The sequence below is a fragment of the Pongo pygmaeus genome, chromosome 1 (genome assembly GCF_028885625.2).
Source record: "Pongo pygmaeus isolate AG05252 chromosome 1, NHGRI_mPonPyg2-v2.0_pri, whole genome shotgun sequence".
NCBI lineage: Eukaryota > Metazoa > Chordata > Mammalia > Primates > Hominidae > Pongo > Pongo pygmaeus.
The window spans coordinates 56,470,864-56,493,219 of NC_072373.2; the positions used below are offsets into that span (position 1 = coordinate 56,470,864).

General features: G+C 34.9%; 2 protein-coding genes across 2 annotated transcripts in view; one reads left to right on the plus strand and one right to left on the minus strand.

The window, feature by feature from the left end:
• Positions 1 to 22,356, minus strand: part of CDC73 (cell division cycle 73) — a 137,495-nt gene that overhangs the window by 71,169 nt on the left and 43,970 nt on the right. The gene's annotated exons all lie outside the window — the stretch shown is intronic.
• B3GALT2 (beta-1,3-galactosyltransferase 2) lies at positions 163 to 8,953 on the plus strand. The gene is made up of 2 exons (XM_054450097.2): positions 163 to 1,989; positions 6,335 to 8,953. The coding sequence occupies exon 2, from the start codon at positions 6,455 to 6,457 to the stop codon at positions 7,721 to 7,723; it is 1,269 nt and encodes a 422-aa protein (XP_054306072.1). The 5' UTR covers positions 163 to 1,989; positions 6,335 to 6,454; the 3' UTR covers positions 7,724 to 8,953.

A 22,356-nucleotide genomic window follows, 5' to 3' on the forward strand; every position in this document is an offset into this window, starting at 1 on the left:
TAAAAACAAAACGGTAGTGAGTGAGAATTGTAGTATGGGTGGATATAGACTACAAGGAAGTTGGGTTTTAGTCCTCTCCTTCAAACTTAACTACGAAAAGTCAAAGCTCAGTCTAGGCTTTAGGTTTCCCATCTATAAATTTTTTTTTTTTTCTTTAACAATCCTTCTAACATTTCTAATACAGTGGGGTTCTTAAAACTACAAAGCACATTTCATCAGCAAAGCTCAAAAATATGTGGACAAAAATTTTTTTAATATCAGAGAAAACAAATTCATATTCATTTGAAATAGCAGATATTAATGGTGGAGACAGGTGAGATGAAAAACATGTATATAACTGTTAACCTTTAGCTTAAGCTCCAAAACTATAACTTTCTAGGATTGAATTACTGTCCCTAGAGTCTCAGAGGAAAAACTGATAATAAAGGCTATTTAATACAACAAAAAATTTAAAAAAACCTTCCCTACTGCTCTGCAGTAAGAAAAGAAGCAAGGTGCCAGCCCCAGAAACTAACCATATTAGAAAAATCTCAGTGAGTATGTGGTGTTAATAAAATCTGCTTCATGGCGAGTTATTAAATCTTTCTGAAACATTAGAATCAGTAAACATAATTAGTAAAATCTCATTACCCCCTAGATCCTGTACAAGTGTGCTATATCTATTACATCATTTTACTGAATTCTACAATACATGTAATTTTAAAGGGAAGGAAAAATAAATAAAAAGTAAATGACAACATTAAAAAGTGATTTAAAATAAAGTTTTCTGCCATCAAGAACACCAAAAACCACATAAGAGCAAAAAAGAAGTGGGCTGTATCACATCATGCATTAGTAAAGTAATCCATGACAGCTTATTTATATAAACCCCAGAAAACGGGGGGGGGGGGGGCAGGAGAGGAGATCTAAATTACAAAGGTACATGGTTTCAATAGAAACATAGGTCTTAACTACGTATTAGTAAAATCAAGAGCAATTTGAAAGCAGAGAAAAAAAACTTCAAGAAGAGAATGCACTGAAGGGGTTAAATTACACCAACTTACACACAAAAGCTTATACTGCTTACACCCTATAAAAGCATGTAAGAAACATGAAAACCAACATCTAACACAGAAAACACTTAGAAAGCCTGTACTTAAGAATAAAGTTAAAAAAAGGAAGTAAGCTGGAAAAAATAAAATCATAACCATTCATTTCATAATCATCACATTTTCAAATTATTCACTCATCACTACACTTGCATTCAACATATATAATTTATCACATAAAAGCAAAATCTCTAAGCTTCTCCCTACCTTAGGTTTTTAGTCAAAATGAATGCAAACAATCACGTGGGATTCAGCCAAGCAGTGACGTTAAATTCTGCTCTGTCAGAGAGAGCATCTGTCAAGCCCACATTTAAACTGCTGCCTGCCTGTGCAGCAGCTGAGGAACCGTGGATTTCATATTATAGACTAAAACCCCATTAAAACTGCTCAAAATCCTTCCTGCAGCTGCCAGGCAACAACGAAAGACGAGAGGTAAATCCTATTCTTTTCCAATACAACTGAAGCACTACATTTTAGCTCTGGCTGCTTTACATTGCAGCTCAGTGTTATTAGTAGAAATATGGATACTGAGACGAGAACACAGCACTGCATTGTCCAGCCAGGAAAATAGCAGATGTAAAAAGCTTCAATGCATCAACTGTCGGGAAGAGTCAACAGTGCTACAAGCAGAACGGGCAACTACAGCTCTTTTGTTTAACGAAAAAGAGAAAACGAAAGAAAGGGAAAATTTCAGAAGACTAGGACCCATATGAACAAGGAGGGTAACTCGAAGACAAGCAGACAGATGGACACTTTGGATACTGTGAAAAGCAATCGCAGGAGGCAGACTGTTGGGGGATGTGCGCATGTTCGATAGCATCTTTTTTGCTGAAGCGATGGCGTGCCAAAAGTATTTTCAGTGGGCATAATCCTCTTCACATAAATGGCCTGACCAAGGAAGGTATGTCAATATCTTGTGTATGATAGTCATTTAAATGTGTTACCTTTTTTATAGCCCTGAAGGCACTAATACCTGATAAGCAAGTTCATACAGTTCACTGCCCTTGAAACTATGAAAAGGTTTCTTAATACCTGATTTTAAAATTTGTCATTGTTTAGAAGACAAGCTGTCACTGCTTTATGCAGCCAAATATGTAGCTTGGAGTAATTCTGGGTTATAGACATCAGAGGGAAAAGGCAAATAAGAAGATGTGTTTAAAGGATTCCTTAAGAAATTAAACAAAAAAAAAAAATCTGTAGCCCTTTACAAAAAACACAGCAATATTCTATCAAATTAGGTCATACTGAATCCTTATCTAGTAAATTAAATGCTCTCTTAAAAATGGCTATCAAAAGAGACAATGCAGTGAAATTTCATTAAATAGTAGCAAGGAAAACCTTAAGAGTTTTTTTTTCAAAGTCCTTTTAAAACAAAACCTTAATATGTAACAGCTTTTAGTAACAAAATCTTCCCCCAACATCTCCCTAAATGAAGATAATGAACACAACCAAAGAGAGTATCAACAAATTTTAAGTATTACCAAGCTACAAGAAGATACTAAAAGGAAAGCATTAACATAAGATCACATAAGGTAGTGTGAGTTTATGCATAACCTCACGATAGAGCCTCGTGTTATTATAGTGCCCATGAATAGAACTTTAAACAAAGGGACATCAATAGTGGCTTTAAAAATTAACTATTTTAAATAGCTTATATTTTATGTAAAAGACTGATTCCAAATGATCAAATTTAACGTTGTCTCTGATTATCATTTTAGAAGTGAAACTGAAAAACATAATATGGAAATACTTTGATACAAAAATATCCACAAACAGCAATACAAGGTCAAAAAATTAAATATAAATGTAGCTACTATGCTTCCAGACTATATTAATATGCAGTAATGAACTACCGCCAGTTTGTGTGTGTGCAGGGCACAGATAAACCAAATAAACTATTTTAGCAACAATCATAGTTAGAATAGCAACTCAGGGCTCAAGAACTTAAAAGATATTTCTAAAATTTTACAAATCTATCAAAGATCCTGATTTTTCCTCAGTTTCACAACACAATTCAGTAATTATCTAATAATCACAAAAGGCAAACATTATAAAAAATATGTAAGTACTGCATTCCAAAATGAAGATTAAACAAGTTTACCAGACTCTATTACACCTCAACATCACTCTCAACCATGAATTTTTATTCTAATAAAGACTAATAATAAATAGTACTAAAAAATATGGTTGTAAAAATTTCAAGTCCCTCTTGGTACCTTTATCTCTCAATATTGAATCACCAATTAAGCAGTTTTATAAGCTATACATCTCAAAATGAAAGTGTAAGTTTTTCTATTAAACCATCACCAATAGACTAAAGATATCAACACTTTTAAAAGCCAAATAATAAAAACTGAGTGTGTACTGAACAGCATTTTACAGTAACATTCTCCCCATGAACTTCACCCACAAACTATAAATACACATTAATAATGTAAAGATATCAAAAAAGAAGAGATAAACCAAAGCTATTTCTCTTCTAAAAATGTAAAAGTGCAGAACTATTTTGCATACTATTGAACTTTCTTGTTTTGCTCTCTCTTTTTAAGAATTAAAATACAACAGGCAATAACTGGAGAATAATTTTATCATTTAATAAAAAGGAGGCATGGTTATTTTTATTTTATATTCTTTTTAACAAAAAAATTTATAAGACCTGAGAAACTTTTAATAAGGAATTTTTTAAAGGCTAGACACATGCACTTCATTTATCAATGGGAGATTTATAGTTATATATGGATTTAATATCTCAACAGCTTAATATCTAAAACATACAAATACCATGAAGTCTAAATTAAGATGCATCTCTATCACACACTGTTACAAAATCATATTAGGACCAAAACTATGTATTTAAGCTACATTACAATATGCAATAATTTTCTGTTTTCTGTAATACTAAAATACTTTGGAGACATCTTCAGGTATATTGTTCTTATAAAAGCAACATAAATTATGACTATTTTCCATCATTCATTTACTCAGTCCTTTAACTCAAACATCCATTCAAACATCTGACCTTATTGTTTACTCCTTCTTACACCATCAAATTTACACTTTAAAAAAAATCTGTATGATTGGACTTCAACCAGATTCCAAGTGTTATTATATCAGCAGAAAACAGATACACTTAATTTATCTTTGTAACACTTAGAACAGATTATCAAATAAATTTTAAAAGCAACTTTTGTTTCTTTTAAATTTACATACATAACCCTTATATCTACTGGTATCCTTATGAAGTGGAGCGGAGAGTCATTATTATTTACCAAATATGTCATTTGGAAATAAAAGCTTAAAAATAGTTCCCTGGTCTAAAAAGAATGGCCAGCTATTTAAAAGTACAAGAAGGAAAACACTGAGTTTCTAAATCAGAATGCTCAGCTGTATTACTTTCAGCTTAGCTTACAGCAGAACTATGTTTTGTTGGTACAGTGAATAGCGCTGGTTTTCATTACAGTAATGCTGAGTTTAAATTCATGTAAATAAATTCTAACAAATAGCATACTAGATGATTTGCTTTTAAAATTCCAAACTTAAAAAAATTGTTCACATCTTTCAAAATGCTTAATTTTTTTACATTTTAGAAATATTATAACTTCTAAAAGTACTCTGTAATCTCAGAAACTAGAAATTTCAAACGCTGGTGCCTATATGGTTGGACCTTAGATATTTGTTCAAATTCCCACCTACTTGCTCCTCCTAGTGGCTGCTACTATAATAGTACTTTCATTCATTTACGTCTAACACTTGCAATCAATATTTTCAAAGTACTTAACGTTATGTATGTGAATTTTACTTTATAACTATTCAATTATATGAAGATTTCCATGTAAATTCTATTTCCTAGAAGCAATTAAATTTATGCCAAGGTTAAACAAATTTAATATTAACCATGACACTCTCAATATCACAGGCTAAATACATACATGTATTTATGCATACACTGTAATTTCAAATAAATGCTCCTATATTAAAACTTTTAAATTGATTTCTTTTGCTTAAAGAAGTAATTTTCATAATAAAAAGTTGGAAAAATTAAAATTACATATTCATCACTCCTTCTTGCCAAAAAGTTTTTTCCTGTTTTAATGGAATTCAAACTATAGCTCTTTGCCCACCTCTACTCCCTCGACATATTGGTCCCCAAAAACTAAAAACAACAACAAAAACACCAAAACAAATGTGAACAAATCTGTGCTACGCACTGAAAACCTTGTTGCAAGATAACATAACCAGTTCTTAATATATGCCATCATGAACCTCACATATTGCTATCTCATAACCTTTTTAAAATATAGGGCTCTAACTGTGCTAATGACAAGTTCTAAAAGTTTAACAAATTCTTTGCATGTAAATTTAGAATAAAGCACAACTCAAGGATATTTAAAAATACATTGTGTGAAATTCAGAATTTTAAACAGTTGGTTTCAAAGTAGCTCTTTTAATTCTAACATGGAGACTCAACCAAGATATGTAAGTGTTCTGCCAAAGCCATAGATAATCAAAGATAATTACATGCTATATTTTAAAATTAGTCTTAAGTCTAAGAACAAGTATATCATGAATACTTCATATTTACAAAGAAAAGTTAAAATTTTTGAAAGTGTTAATCATTTATTACTGTCTAAAAATCCTACACTGAAGTTACTAGACCCTGAAAATTAATTTTGACAGGTGCATCTTCTCATTGACTTTCTCAACACAGTAGGGGCCAATGGAAACATGCCAAGCAGTGTACTGTGACTAACAGAACTCTGCCATAATCAACCTTGCACCGTCTGTCCCACAACTGATACATGACCATTTTACAAAAAAGGCCTCTGACTGTGCACCATACCACCAATAGTATGTCAAATCAATTTTAATTAATGCCAATAAATTTTCCATCTGCTCTTAAGGCCTTTTTACACAACCTTTCTCAGAAATCTAGTAACATTTTTCTCAAACACATTCAACTTTTAAATCTTTAACTTGGGTCAAAAGTACAAATGACCAGTGTACCAAGACAATGAAATGAATCCATCACCTCATCTCTTTAAAATGCTCACTGTGCTACAAAGGTATATTTTTAAATAAATTAATCTTATTCTCAGTGATGTTATGTTGCCAAGGGGAAATAAATTACAAGCTTCGTTCCTGGGTTATATTTTCACAGCTTAAGACATTCCTATTTGCCCTGATCATATTAGTACCCAAAGTCCCTTTCAGGCAGTTCTGTAAACTTTTGTGCTTCATTTTTATAGAATGACTACAAGAGAGACAATGTGACTGAATTAGAAAATGATTGCCAAAGAATAGTATTAAGGAGAAGAAAACATTTTTGGTCACCAATCTCTCATATACCACTACCGGATATTTACAACATGCTTCAGTGGAGGAGAAGACACTGCTGCTTTGCAAAGATGACCTGGAATGCCAAAAGGTCTCTGTTCCGCACTCATCTTATTGGAGTACTTTCTCTAGTGTTCCTTTTTGCTATGTTTTTGTTTTTCAATCATCATGACTGGCTGCCAGGCAGAGCTGGATTCAAAGAAAACCCTGTGACATACACTTTCCGAGGATTTCGGTCAACAAAAAGTGAGACAAACCACAGCTCCCTTCGGAACATTTGGAAAGAAACAGTCCCTCAAACCCTGAGGCCTCAAACAGCAACTAACTCTAATAACACAGACCTGTCACCACAAGGAGTTACAGGCCTGGAGAATACACTTAGTGCCAATGGAAGTATTTACAATGAAAAAGGTACTGGATATCCAAATTCTTACCATTTCAAATATATTATTAATGAGCCTGAAAAATGCCAAGAGAAAAGTCCTTTTTTAATACTACTAATAGCTGCAGAGCCTGGACAAATAGAAGCTAGAAGAGCTATTCGGCAAACTTGGGGCAATGAAAGTCTAGCACCTGGTATTCAAATCACAAGAATATTTTTGTTGGGCTTAAGCATTAAGCTAAATGGCTACCTTCAACGTGCAATACTGGAAGAAAGCAGACAATATCATGATATAATTCAACAGGAATACTTAGATACGTACTATAATTTGACCATTAAAACACTAATGGGCATGAACTGGGTTGCAACATACTGTCCACATATTCCATATGTTATGAAAACTGACAGTGACATGTTTGTCAACACTGAATATTTAATCAATAAGTTACTGAAGCCAGATCTGCCTCCCAGACATAACTATTTCACTGGTTACCTAATGCGAGGATATGCACCCAATCGAAACAAAGACAGCAAGTGGTACATGCCACCAGACCTCTACCCAAGTGAGCGTTATCCTGTCTTCTGTTCTGGAACTGGTTATGTTTTTTCTGGAGATCTGGCAGAAAAGATTTTTAAAGTTTCTTTAGGTATCCGCCGTTTGCACTTGGAAGATGTATATGTAGGGATCTGTCTTGCCAAGTTGAGAATTGATCCTGTACCCCCTCCCAATGAGTTTGTGTTCAATCACTGGCGAGTCTCTTATTCAAGCTGTAAATACAGCCACCTAATTACCTCTCATCAGTTCCAGCCTAGTGAACTGATAAAATACTGGAACCATTTACAACAAAATAAGCACAATGCCTGTGCCAACGCAGCAAAAGAAAAGGCAGGCAGGTATCGCCACCGTAAACTACATTAGAAAAGACAATTTTTTTTCAAATGTGCAATTTGTAAATATTGCTAAAAGCATGTATAGTTAGAACTGATTACATCCGTAGGACAAGTTTTAGTTAAAACTCATCACAAAGAAATTCAAGAAGTATTTTTTTAATTTCTGAAGAAGTTAATTCTTAAAACTATAATATTATATAACAAAAAAGGTTTCCCAAAAGAATCTATTTAAAACACTGTATAAGGAGATTCTGTGTATTAACATGCAATAACAAGCATGCATAAATCAATGGTTCAAGTCTTCTGTTAGGGGCCAATAAAATGTATCTGCATACGTTTTCCACATAAATTTTAATTCATGAAATGACAGTCAAAAGATCCTTCATTTTAGATTAAGTTTTTCATTTTAATATATAATTTAATGTAAATAAAACATCACTATCAATTTTAAGGAAACTTTGTAATTGTGAAAAGGATAAATTTTTTGACCTGACTATTTTAGGGTTCTAAATGCAATAAGATTTAGTTGAGTTATTCCACAAACACATTATAAAGTTCAGATGTTTCATCAATGCAGTTCTCACGAAAGTATTTACTTTTTAAAAATAACTGAGATATTAAATTTCTTTTATTAATATATGGGGGAAAATTATTTTGACATGACGTGGTAAAATGTGAAAAACTAATGTGTCTCAGGCTCAAGTTTTTATAGTTATTAAATGTTTCAAAATAGACAAGTTTTGTTTCCTCATTGCTGTTAAGAAACAAACTCCTATTTCAATGAGTTATTTGATTAGACCAATTACTGCACTCTTAAACAGCACCACCATTTAATTTCATCTATATCTAACTTCGAATATATCTGTAAAGATAATCGAAGCAAAAGTAATCACTTAAAGGCACAAATAGGATGTACTGTTGCAAAAGATAAAGAGTGCAGGTGCAGTTTCATTCAATACATTTTTAAGATGCATGTCTGCCAAAATGCAACATACGGGAAGTTTATTTCCTGACAGCAGGGGTACACATGCCAATACTTAATCATTTTATGGCACCTATTTCTTTCTTGGAGTGCCAAGTTTACAAACCTGCAGTTTTTAATTCGGTAGATGACAAATATTCTGAATCACCAATTAAAAACCTCTTTGGGAGGGATGGGGAAAACTACAAACGTTTGACAAACACAATCCTAGGATGAACAATGTATACAATGCACTTTTATGAAGTTTTTAAAAATAAAGGAAAACAAAAAACTTTACTGAGTGTTATGATGTAAGTATTTTCACAGTAATTTTGTTTGACTCCATCATGAATTTTAAAATCAAGAAATACCAACCTACTAACTAAAATAGTGTTTTTATTCCACACAAGTATGTAAATTTGTCAATCTTAATTTAGTCAGAATGTTTCTTAATTCTAATAACAATCCTTTTTACCTCTTATTCTATTATTAAGGGATAAATCACCAGAAGAGAATTGTAATGTTTGTGAAACTTGAAAACACTAAAACTGTTTAAGTACTTATCTCCATTTCAAATCAGTGCCTAAGTGTTCTACTCTAAATCAAGTGATTCTGAAAGCTGATCTATGTAACACACCCCAGCTCTTGGATCAAGTCTGTTTTTCACTTAATTTATTCTATATGACTACAGAAATACCAGAATTACTTAATAAAAGTCACACATAAGGGGATAATACCAAATCAGATCAGTATGTTTGACAGAAGACAAAAGGAATCCTTCCCTCAGTGTAGAATAATGCTCTCTGATTTATGCTTCGAAAGTTTAAAAAAAAGTGTGTGTGTGTGCATACACAGGTGTGTACATAGAAAGAGAACTCAAGTTCTATTTGTCCAAATTATGACTATAGTGCAGGATCTTTAAAAGATAGTAATTTCCATCTGGAAAAAGTTTTTTAAAAAATGACTCATGAAAAACAGATAACAGACACCTAAATTCTTCCTATCTCGTTTCAATTTAAAATCTATAAAATTTATAAAATCTATGTAAATTTCTATATTCCTAACACTATCTTGAAAAACGATAGTAATCTGATATCAGACACTGTGAGTTCTCAAAGGGGATTGGACCAAATAGTAAAGTGTCTTTGTACTGCTGAAAATCCTTACTTTAAAATAAATATTCTATTAATTTACTTTTGACTTTTCTGCAACAATATTCAAGTCGTTTTCTTAAGCAAAATAAGCTGATAGTGTATATAAACATCTCACCACTTGTTAACTGTGTCTTCTTCATCCCGATACTATGTGATTTTTATATACATAAAAATATAATTTTAAATGACAGCTTTGCTTTTGGTCAAAGGGTACAGAAATAACTAATCTTTATGTTCAAAGTGTTAATACGTACTTCAGAAGATGAAAACACCAAAACTTTCAATACTTAGAATACTCGTTTATTTTGATCAAGTATATGAGTGCTGAAATTCTAATTCAACCAAATAATTGAGATTTCTCCTCACACCTCTTTGATTACAGCATAATCACATATAATCTCAACTGCAATTTTATTAATGTGCTATTTCCAGCAAATTCTACAAAAATAATACCAATAACAGCAGTAGAAACTATTTACTGATTGTACAACCAGTATGCTTGGTACTGTGTTAAAGCACTTTACATACATGATCTCATGTATGTAACCCCTCAGGAACAACACTAAGAGACAGGAAGGACTCGTGTAAGAGGTTAAATACCAAAGATCACACAGCTAGTAAAGCAGCAGATTTCCATTTCAAGGATCATGTTCTTAATCATTACACTGTTCTGCTATTATTTCACATATGACAGCTGATTTAAAAAAAAAAAAGTCTAGAGCTGAGCAAAAATGGTCTGTCCCTTTATATTCCCATTCTCTGTTCTTCATCCTTTGCCACGCCTCCAGACTTCATACCATTTTCACACACTGGAGGGGCACCTGATATTAGGAGCAATAAAGACAAGAGAAAATAGAGTATATCTGATCCCCCAATTATTGTCCCTTCTTTTCAGTTGTTTAATGGTGACAACAACCATTGCAAAACATACACATTACTGCTTATCTCTTGCTTCTTTGGGCCCTGAGGCACAACTGTAAACAGCAGGCAGGTGGCACTTATAAATTATAAAATTTGCTTCTTTTTAAAGAAAAACTGCTAATTTTTAATAGATAAAAGTAGAACTGCATTTACCTATCCTACTGTTTGGTCACCTACCATTTTGTCATGAGAAGGTAAAACCAGTTCATCCAGACTATTTAGATAAATTTTCTATTTTTTACTGTTTAGGAAATTTCACTATGAGATTAACATAGCCTTAAAAAGTAGAAAAAAAATTCCTGTTGACAGACATTTCTAAGGCATCTCCAAGAATTTCAATGTATCATTTAGACATTACTCCCAGAACGCAGATGATGTATACTAAATACTAAAATGGGATAGAAAACCCACTACCACCAAAGTTTACAGTAATAAAATTGTTTGCTGCTCCTATGATGATTCTTTAATGCTCTGTAAGACAATGTCCTCCGTCTGCTACGCCACCTGAACAAATCCTTGGCAAATGGATCCAAAGACAACTTCTCCTAAAGAGGACATGCTGAAGATTTTTTGTCTGTTCATAATCAGTATCCACGACCAAGCCTCAAAAAAGCAAAACAGTTCTTGTGTATACAACATAATGGAGTTGATGCTATGTTGCAATAAATGCCTCATTACTGGGAAAAGATCAGGGAAACAGGGTTTAGGGGCCTATGTTCCTAGGGTCACACCACCATGAGGGAGGGCCAACACAGCCCCAAAAGTAACCACAAAACTGACTGCCTGGGCCTGATACAATGCAAAATGTTGTCTGAGCCTAGAAATTAATGAACAAAGAAAACTAGCCCACTGTTTCACATTTGCTTAACATTTAAAATTTGTTTTTAAAATGTGTTTAAAATTGTATTCCCTTATCAGGGATCTGTTTGTCTTCTGAAAAGGTTAATGAAAAAAAAATAACTACAATCTTCTTCCTAACAGATTCATGCAAGAGAAGGAAGAGAATGACTCCTATATACTTCAGAGAGAAAGCTAATAACTGAGCAAAAAAAAGACAAGTAAACTTGATTTTTACAAAAGTAAAGTTTTAATCAAAGGTCATAAGCAAAACCTCTAATTTAGAGTACAATTATACCTCTGTATCTGTGGGGAATTGGCTCCAGGACTCTCTGCAGACACCAAAATCCACAGATGCTCAAGTCCCTTATATAAAATGGCATACTGTTTGCATATAAAATATGCACATCCTCCTGCATACTTTAAGTAATCTCTAGATTACTTATGATACCTAATACAATCTAAATGCTATGTAAATAGTTGTTATGCTGTATTGTTTAAGAAAAAAATAACTCACACAAAAGTCTGTACATGTTCAGCACAGGCGTTCTGGGTTTTTTTTTGTTTTTTTAATATTTTCGATCGGCAGTTGGTTAAATCTACAGATGTGGAACCCACGGATATGGAGTGCCAACTGTATCTGTATGTCTGTAAGTCATGTACACTTAATATAAACTAAAACCTAAGTTATCTTCTATCATCACCTTTGCCACTTCTTTCTCTTGCTATTGCCCATATCCATTTAACCCAAAGACTTACTTGGATCCCTACTGGAATCCATCTACTTTTCTTCATCTTGCCCTATTTAAAACAGCATCACTCATTTTTTTAACTACTGCAATACCTTTATAGCCAGTTTCCTCATATCCACATAATCTGTTGCCAATATTACAGCCATAATGTTACTTTCAAAACACAAAGCTAGGCATGCCATCCCACTGCTTCAATGGCTTCTCAATGTACTATATACCAAAATCCCTAAAACCCTTGGCCAGCTACAAGGCCCATAAATGATTCTCTTCCTTGCTAAAGCTAATCCCTCTACCCAATCTTTTCATCCCATTCATACCTTCTATCTCACTGTAAATTATTCTCTCTCTCCCTTGAGACTTATTTAAAAGAAAAAAACAAAAAATTCCTGGATAAGGAATAGTGAATTACAACTTGACTCAATGAAACAGTCTCACCCTTTTCGTTTAAAGCATTTTCATTTCATTTAAAGGAAAATGTTTTACAGTACCAAATCAAGTTTTCTCTATAGTGAGAAAGGGTAGTAGTGACATGGAGAGAAGGGATTCCAGAGATGTCAGCAAGTAAGGTCTACAGGCCTTCATGATGGCTGGATACTAGAGATGAGAGAGGAGTAAGTGACAAGGATGATGCCTAGAACACTGGCCTGAACACTGACAGTTGCCATTTACTGAGAAAGAAAACACTGTATAAAGCACCTGATTCGCCAGGAACGATGTAATAAAGAATCATCAAGCAATGTATGAAAGGACTGTCAAGTGGCACTGAGGGCCTATATATTACAAAGCATCATTAACAATAATAATGAATTAAAATTACCACTCTACACCCATATGAAATTATGGAAAATAACTAAAAATATAATGTATAACATAGGCTTCAGATTCATTTGAAAATACTTTTCAAGCAACACTTACATGCAAAATGCTCTGTTCTCAGCACTGGAGATATAGTGGAAGGCAAGAAAGACATAGTTTCTACCTTCGAATTCATATATTTAAAGAAAGATAATCAAAGAAAACAAATGAACAACAAGATAACTAGATAACTAGATAACAACAAGATAACTAGAAGAAAAAGGGTCCTGAAAAAGTGGCTGATGAACTGAGATTTGAATTAATGGAAGGAATCAGTCTTATTAAGAGCAAGAGGAAGAATGTTCCAGACAAACAACTGGAAGGACAAAGGCTAAGAGGTAAAGAACTTGCCAAGTTGTTGAAAAACTTAGAAAAAGCCACCGAGAAGACTTGTAGCCAAGACCTTTCTTAATATGTACTGCCCCTTTAGAGCATGGAATTATGGATAGAATTCAGCAGAAATGCAATGGGAAAAAAATTTATAATTTTATTTTCATTAATCTCTAAATGAAATTAAGACTTTCTTCAGGAATGCAGATAAACCACAGTATTATTATTATAAATGGTTACAACTTTGCCACCAACAAAAATCAGATTTTTTCATAACATAATAGAATAAAGATATCCCAAAATTACATATGCTCATTAGACTTCTAAAATCTGGTATTTATCAAATTTGCCACTAGATCATGTTACACAATGCATTAGTAAAGAAGCACAAATCATGTCATAAATGTGTTTTTAAAAAATATCTTGATTTCACTTTAAATACAATTGGTTTTATCTTATGTATTTTCTTTTATGCCTTAAAAATAGTATTCAGAAAGAGGATTCATAGGATTTCCAGTCTTCCAAATGCACCAATGGCACAAAAAATTTATGAACTACAGTAAAAGATACCTGAGATTCCTAACAACTAAACGCAACTTATGGTGCTTGTTTGGGTCCTATTTCCAACAAACGAATTACAAAAAGACAATTTTCAGGAAATCAAAGAAACTGTAAAATGAACTGTGTGTTAGATTACATCAATATTATTTATTTCGTTGTATACAATGGCACTGTGGCTATGTAAAAGATGTCCATATGTTTAAGAGAGGCAAAGTATGTAGGAACAAAATCACAGTGTTTCGATTCTGCATTTAAATACTTTAGAAAAAAAAGGAAGAGGTGGAACAGATAAGGAGAGCCTTCAAAAATGGTAATTATAGAATCTGTGTGATGGGAAGACGGAAGATCACGTGCTATTTTCTCTCATTATATTTATGTTAGAAATGTTTTATAATTAAGTAATTAAGAAAACCAAGAAAAAGAAATAGAATAAGGCATACCCTTTTAACAGCTGCTTCACAATAAGGAGCCTCTCTAAAGGAAAAAGATCACAAAAAGGCACAACCTGCAGAGAGCAAACCAGAGAATAAGACTCCTTTCTCTAGGCTTATGTTGCCCTAGGCCAGGTTGCCTGACTTGATGAGTGTGCAATGTAACCAAGGATTTTCCTCCTTTCTCCACCACTGTGCTCAGGAAGACTGCAAGAATCCCTAAAACTTGCTACAGTATTCATATTTTTTGACTATGTACTCTATCTTAAGGCACTCATGCACTCATTTCAAAGAAAAAATAAACCTAAATCCATTATGTCAGCTGTCTGGGCCTAGAAAATTAAGTCTTTGATCAAACTGGTACATCTTGGTATTAGAAATAGCAATGGTTTAGAAACAATAATCTTATAGTCTTAAGTTACCAAGTAACAATCAAGTTTAGGCCTTCTATTTAGGTGGACCTGACAATTCAGAACACAGGATGGCAAAAGGAAGAGGGAAAAAGGATGCAGTGCCAGGTAACTGTAGTCTTCACAACTGACAGAAAGTAAAATGTCTGAATGGAAGAGTGACGGAATGCTTGACTTAGGCAAGTGGGCCATACAGGATGGTTCCCGGGTTGTCAAAAAAATGACAAGAACTGAAAGAGAACTCTTCATTTATGTTAACTGGGATGAACTATCCATCTCTCGGATCTTAGCATATTTAAGGTAGGAACACATAAAAGGCTCTATAACCTGCAGGAAGGTTGGCTCACTAATTCTCTCTTCTTCCCTAATCTATTTATACTGTCCTGCTCTCCTAATCTGTCATCAAACCCTGCAATCTCTCACCAATCAACTGCTTGTCTTTCCACTGCAAGTCTTTCCTCAGCTTGGCTAAAAATACAAAAAAAAAAAAAAAAACCTCATAACTTTATCATATGCTGTTATAAATCAGTTGGATATCTTAGCATAAATATTACTCATTTTAAGTAATTTTCTTAAAAAAAAAACAAAAAACAAAAGGTACCAAAAATCAGCCAGGCGCAGTGGCTCACGCCTGTAATCCCAATACTTTGGGAGGCCGAGGTGGGTGAGTCACTTGAGGTCAGGCACTTGAGACCAGCCTAGCCAACACGGTGAAACCCCATCCAAACTAAAAATACAAATATTAGCCAGGTGTGGCGGCACACACCTGTAGTCCCAGCTACTGGGTAGGCTGACACAGGAAAATCACTTGAATCCAGGAGACAGAGGTTGCAGTGAGCTGAGATGCCACTGTATTCCAGCCTGGGCGACAGAGAAAGACTCTGTCTCAAACAAAACAAACAAAAATCAACTCTGTTTAACATTAAGCAACCAAAAATTCATAAAATTTTTATTCTTCCAACACTAACAAATACATCTTTTTTTCATTTATTAAAAAATATGGATTGAGTGTGGTAGTATGCAGAACAATGGTTCTCCAAAGATTTCCATTCGCCCTAGGCCCTAGAACCTGTGAATATTTTAACATTACATGGCAAAGTTACTTTGCAGATAACTTTAAAATAGGGAGATTTTCCTGATTGGCCCAGTATAATCACATGGACCCTTAAGAGGAAGGGAGAAGAGTCAGAGAGAAACACAGCAGAAGAGAAGAAGAACAAGGGAGAGTCAAAGCATGAGAGGGACTGTATCCACCACTGCTGACTTTCAAGATGAAGGAGGCCATGAACCAAGTGGCCTCCTGAAGGTTGAATTAGCCCTCAGTTTACATCCAGCAAACAAACAGGGACCTCAGTCTTAAAATCACAAGGAACTGAATTCAATCAACAACCTGAAGGAACGTGGAAATGGGTACTTCCCCGAAGTTTCCCAAAAGGAACACATTGCTGTTGACACCTTGACTTCAGTCTATGAGACTCTACGTGGAGGCCTCTCCCTAAGCCACGATATACCTGAACCTTGGATTTACAGAACTGTAAGAGAGTGTTTTTTTAGCTGCCAAACTTGTGGTAATTTATTACTGTGACAATAGAAAATGAACAGAGGTATCTACTTTGTCCCAAGAACTCTGCCAGGTACTGGGAATATAGCTGGGACCTAGACAGATTGATACCCTGATAGCTGGGACACAGGCTCAACCATGTGCAGTGTTCAGCAGAGGCTAGTTCTTTCTTGATCCCGTTTGCCAATAGTTCCTAAAGCAATTTGCTTGCCAGTGTGTGCCTCAGTCTCCACAGTTGGAAGACAGCAGTAATCACACAGGGCTTTTCTCTGGAGGTGTAAACACTTGTAAGTTATCCATATAGTCCTTGGATAACCTGTGAAGACTTAACTGCCTCCTGATGCTGAAATGCATCTCCCACAAAATGCGGCTGTGCCCCCTCTGCTCACAGATGTGGTTTAGAAAGATGTTGCCTCCAGTTCAGGGTGTAGCACTTACTTGATGAGATAATTAGACATCAAAAGTAGCTCAACAAAAGTAAAAGATGACAAATAGGATCTAAGCAAAAGAGATTCTGCACAGCAAAAGAAACTATCAACAGAGTAAAAAGAAAACCAACAAAATATGGGAAAATTTTTGCAAACTATGCCTCCAACAAAGGTCAAATATCCAGCATCTATATGGAACTTAAACAAATTAACAACAACAACAATAAAAATCATTAAAAAGTAGGCAAAGGGCATGATCGCTTTTCCAAAGAAGACATACATGTGGCCAACAATCATATGAAAACAAGCTCAACATCACTAATCATTAGAGAAAGGGAAATCAAAACCACAATGAAGATACCATCTCACGCCAGTCGGAACGGCTATCAAAAAACAAGATGCTGGCAAAGTTGTGTAGAAAAAGGTAGGCTTACATATTGTTGATGGAAGTGTAAATTAATTCAACCATTGTGAAAGAAACTGTGGTGATTCCTCAAAGACCTAAAGACAGAAATACCACTGAACCCAGCAATCTCATTACTGGTTATATACTCAAAGGAATATAAATCACTCTATTATAAAGACACGTGCATGCGTATATTCACTGCAGCACTAGTCACAGTAGCAAAGACATGGAATCAACCTAAATACCTATCATTGATAGACTGGATAAAGAATATGTTACATATACACCATGGAATACTATGCAGTGATAAAAAAGAATGAGATCATATCCTTTGCAGGGACATGGATGGAGCTAGAGACCATTATCCTTAGCAAACTAACGCAGGAACAAAAAAACAAATACCACATGTTCTCCCTTATAAGTGGCAGCTAAATGATGATAACACACAGACACATAGAGGGGAACCACATACACTGGGGCCTATCAGAGGGTGGAGAGTAGAGAGAGAGGATCAGAAAAAATAACTAATGGGTACTAGGCTTAATACCTGGGTGATGAAATAATCTGTACAACAAACCCCCATGACACAAGTTTACATATGTAACAAACCTGCACATGTACCCCTGAACTTAAAAGTTAAAAAAAAAAAAAGAATTAAAATTACAAAAGGGATCACACTAAGAAAAAATATTTGTCAGGATTTTATTTTTAAAAACTCATTTGGAAATACATCTTATAGCATTGCCTCTTATTGCTTTATAAAATCCAAATTCATCATTAACAATTTTCATTTAATATTCTTGCATCTCATGAGATAAACAGGAAAGTAATTTTATCTACATTACATAGGCATCAGCCATTATGCAACTGCCTCCATTCTTACAAATTTATTTTTTTATTTTTTATTTTTTTTTTTTGAGACAGAGTCTTGCTATGTCACCCGGGCTGGGGTGCAGTGAGGGTGCAGTGATGTGATCTTGGCTCACTGCGACCTCTGGTTCCTGGGCTCAAGTGATCCTCCCACCTCCGCCTCTTTAGTAGCTGGGATCATAGGCATGTGCCACCACGCCCAGCTAATTTTTGTATTTTTAGTACAGACAGGATTTCACCATGTTGGCCAGGCTGGTCTTGAACTCCCGGCCTCAAGTGATGCACCTGCCTTGGCCTCCCCAAGTGCTAGGATTATAGGTGTGAGCCACCATACCCAGCATCATTCTCACAAATTTAATGTTAAAGTTCATATTTTTACTTAATGCATATGCCAGGTATGGGTGTGTTTAAATAGCATCCTTCTTAAAATTCATCTAAACATCAATTTCTAAAGACATAAAATGAGACAAGTACTAATTACTTGAATTAGAAATAAACAGTTGCCTCCATATCCACTGATAAAAATTTAAATAAGAGTAAGCAAAATACAGCAGTGAGCCAAATCCAGGCCGCTACTTGTTTCTGTATGGCACACAGGCCAAGACTGGTTTTTACACTTTAAATGGTTGAAAAATAAATCTAGATAATCAAAAATATTATTTAAAATGTAAAAATTATATGAAATTCAAATTGTAGCATCTATAAAGATTTACTGTAATGCAACCAAACTCATTCATTTACCTATTGTCGATGACTGCCTTTAAAACAGCAGAGGTCAGCCAGACGCGGTGGCTCACGCCTGTAATCTCAGCACTTTGGGAGGCTGAGGCGGGTGGATCACCTGACATCAGGTGTTTTGAGACCAGCCTGGCCAACTTGGTGAAACCCCGTCTCTACTAAAAATACAAAAGTTAGCCAGCCGTGGTGGCAGGCGCCTGTAATCCCAGCTACTCAGGAGCCTGGGCCAGAGAACTGCTTGAACCTGGGAAACGGAGGGTGCAGTGAGGCAAGATTGCGCTACTGCATTCCCGTCTGGGTGACAGAGTGAGACTCTGTCTCAAAAAAAAAAAAAAAAAAAAAAAAAGAGTTAAATATGGACAACAGAAACCTTATGTGGTACTCTCAGGTTTAGTTAGCACTGCCAGTTGGCACAATACAAATCACAAAAAATGCAATTATATTGCTTTACCTTACTTTAATCCTCCAAAAAGCATGTAACACTAAATTTTGTTTGTCCTCCCTCCTATTGATATCCCCAGGGCCTACAATACTGCCTAGCATACAGCAGGCACACAACAAACATTTCCTGGATGAATGCAAAACACAGCATTTTGTGTGCCAAGCATTTTGTCACATAAGGACATCTGAATTTCATTTTTTTAATTACTGGTACCTACATCACATTAAAACAAAAAGAGGCTGGTACCTACCCATCACATTAAAACAAAAAGAGGCCAGGCATAGTGGCTCACACCTGTAATCCCAGCACTCAGAGGTGGAGGCGGGCAGATCACTTGAGGTCAGGAGTTTGGGACCAGTCTGGCCAACATGGTGAAACCCTGTCTCTATCAAAAATACAAAAATTAGCCAGTCGTGGTGGCAGGCATCTATAATCCCAGCTACTCAGGAGGCTGAGGCAGGAGAACTGCTTGAACCCGGGAGGCAGAGGTTGCAGTAAGCCAAGATTGCACCATTGTACTGAAGACTGGGCAACAGAGTGAGACTCCATCTCAAAAAAACAACAAAAAAATACAATAAAAGTAGTATGTTCTTTAATGTACAATAAAATTAGATGGCAAAGCACTGTTTATCATCTAATGCAATGACACTACAACTATGCTAAAAGAATACAATATAAATATTACCAGACTAAGCACTCATTGCAACATTCTCAACTCACATGAGAGGAATGGGCAGAAAAATTAAAAACTTTAAAATGGAGTATCTCATCACAAAATCTCTTTACAAAAATTAAAAAATTAAAATTAGGCTGTGAAGCAAATTTGAGAGGTTCCTTGTTAGCCAGGGAAGGAAAATGGTTAATCTATGGTTAATTAATTAAATTTGATTTGATTAAAGCAGTCAAAAAAATGTATTCAGAGAAAATAAACTTGTTTTAGACTATTAGTCTTTCACTACTGCTTAATGAGTTGAGGTCATGGTGTAGCAACATCAATTGTCAATCAGAAGTCAAGGCAAATGACTGAGTGGTTTTCTTTGGCTCTTGTTAACATGTTACTAATACCACTCAATTATGGTTTATTTGAGGAGCCCAAATCATGTTTTGAAGTGGCTGAGGAATTAGCCTCTATGAGTAGTCTACATAAAACAACTACAGGCAGGAGTAATTTCTAAGTAGTTCAGAAAACACTAATGAAGTACAACCTGAAGGGGAATCTATTAAGATGCTGATGCTACCAAACAAATGGTAGTTAAAACTATGTGTGGAGCTGAAAACAGCTCAGATGGGCAAATTTAGTCCGTCTAAGAATTCTACTAGATTATTTTCTTGATTATTTGCAGATTTATCACTGCCAAAGGAGGGTTATGTGGAAGTTCCCCAATTACATAGTTAATGAATATTGAAATAATACATAAAATCTCATTATAAACCGGCACTGATGAATTTGCAATCAATTTTGGTAATAGAGAACACTAACTTGGAACTTCAATTAAGCAAAATGTTCCCTCACACCCAAAAAGAAATTCCATTATTCTCATTATCAAACCAGTATTGCAGATTATTATCATGCATTGTACTTGTCATTAAAAATTTGTGACCAGCCTGACCAACACGGAGAAACCCTGTTTCTACTAAAAATACAAAATTAGCTGGGCGTGGTGGCGCATAACTGTAATTCCAGCTACTCGGGAAGGCTGAGGCAGGACAATCACTTGAACCTTGGATGCAGAGGTTGTGGTGAGCCGAGATCGCTCCATTGTACTCCAGCCTGGGCAACAAGAGCGAAACTCGGTCTCAAGAAAAAAAAAAAGAAAAATGTGAAAATTTGATTTATCTCTTGTTACATAAGCGCCTACATAATTTCTGTGGTTTTGTCTATCGGCCTGAAAGCCTACAGTACTTAGTTTCTGGCCCTTTAAAGAAGAGGTTTGTCAATCCCCAACTTAAATCATTACATTTAAACCATTTTAAATCACTGTAGACTAAAAAATTTAAGGCAATAATGAAAACACACTTAAGGCTGGGCGCAGTGGCGCACACCTGTAATCTCTGCACTTTGAGAGGCCAAAGCAAGAGGATCGTGAGAGACCAGCCTGGGCAACACAGTGAACCGTGTCTCTACAAAATATACCAAAATTAGCTGGGCACTGCAGTGCATGCCTGTGGTCCCAGCTGAGGTGGGAGCAGTGATTGAGCCCAGGAAATAAAGGCTGCAATGAGCTCTGACTGTACAACTACATTCCAGCCTGGGTGACACAGCAAGACCCTGTTTCCAAAAAGAAAGAAAGAAAGAAAAAAAAATGCACTTAAACTATACAAACTCCTGCTATATTACTTACTTTTGCTCATACCTGACTCTTCATTTTTATATTATCATTAAAAATAATTTCACATTAAAGTTTCTAAGAGTTCAGCTTAGATAACAAACACTGGTTTTGGAAACTAGGTTTTATGACTAACTTGATCATTGTTTTTTAACAAAGTCAACCTAAAATTACAAGGCATAACAGAACTTACATGTAAAACTCATAGTGAAAGAATGGCTGGCTTATTTTTATGGGCAAACACCAAATATCAATACAGCGTAAGTAAAAAAGGGCACATATAAAAATGGTAGGTTGTTCCTTACAGACCAAATGTTAGCATGCACAGTTTAAGTGTACTAGTGGAGACCTGAACCACATTTTGATCAATTTTATGCATATGTGGGAGGGAGAGAGAGATATGAATGCATGTGCATGCATCCATGTGTGAAAGAGAGAAAGACTATTTTCTTCTATTACTGAAAATGGTTCTGGTAATTTCACTAAATACACTTTATGTAAATATAATCAAATGAGTAAAATGTAAACAAAACTTTTACACAATCCACCAATTATGAAAAATATTTCATGCTTTGCATTTATGCTGTGTGTACCTTCACATCTTTCAAATATGTCACAGCAGAATTTTTTAATGTGTCCATCCTGAGACTGTGTAAAACGTTCATCCCAACATATAA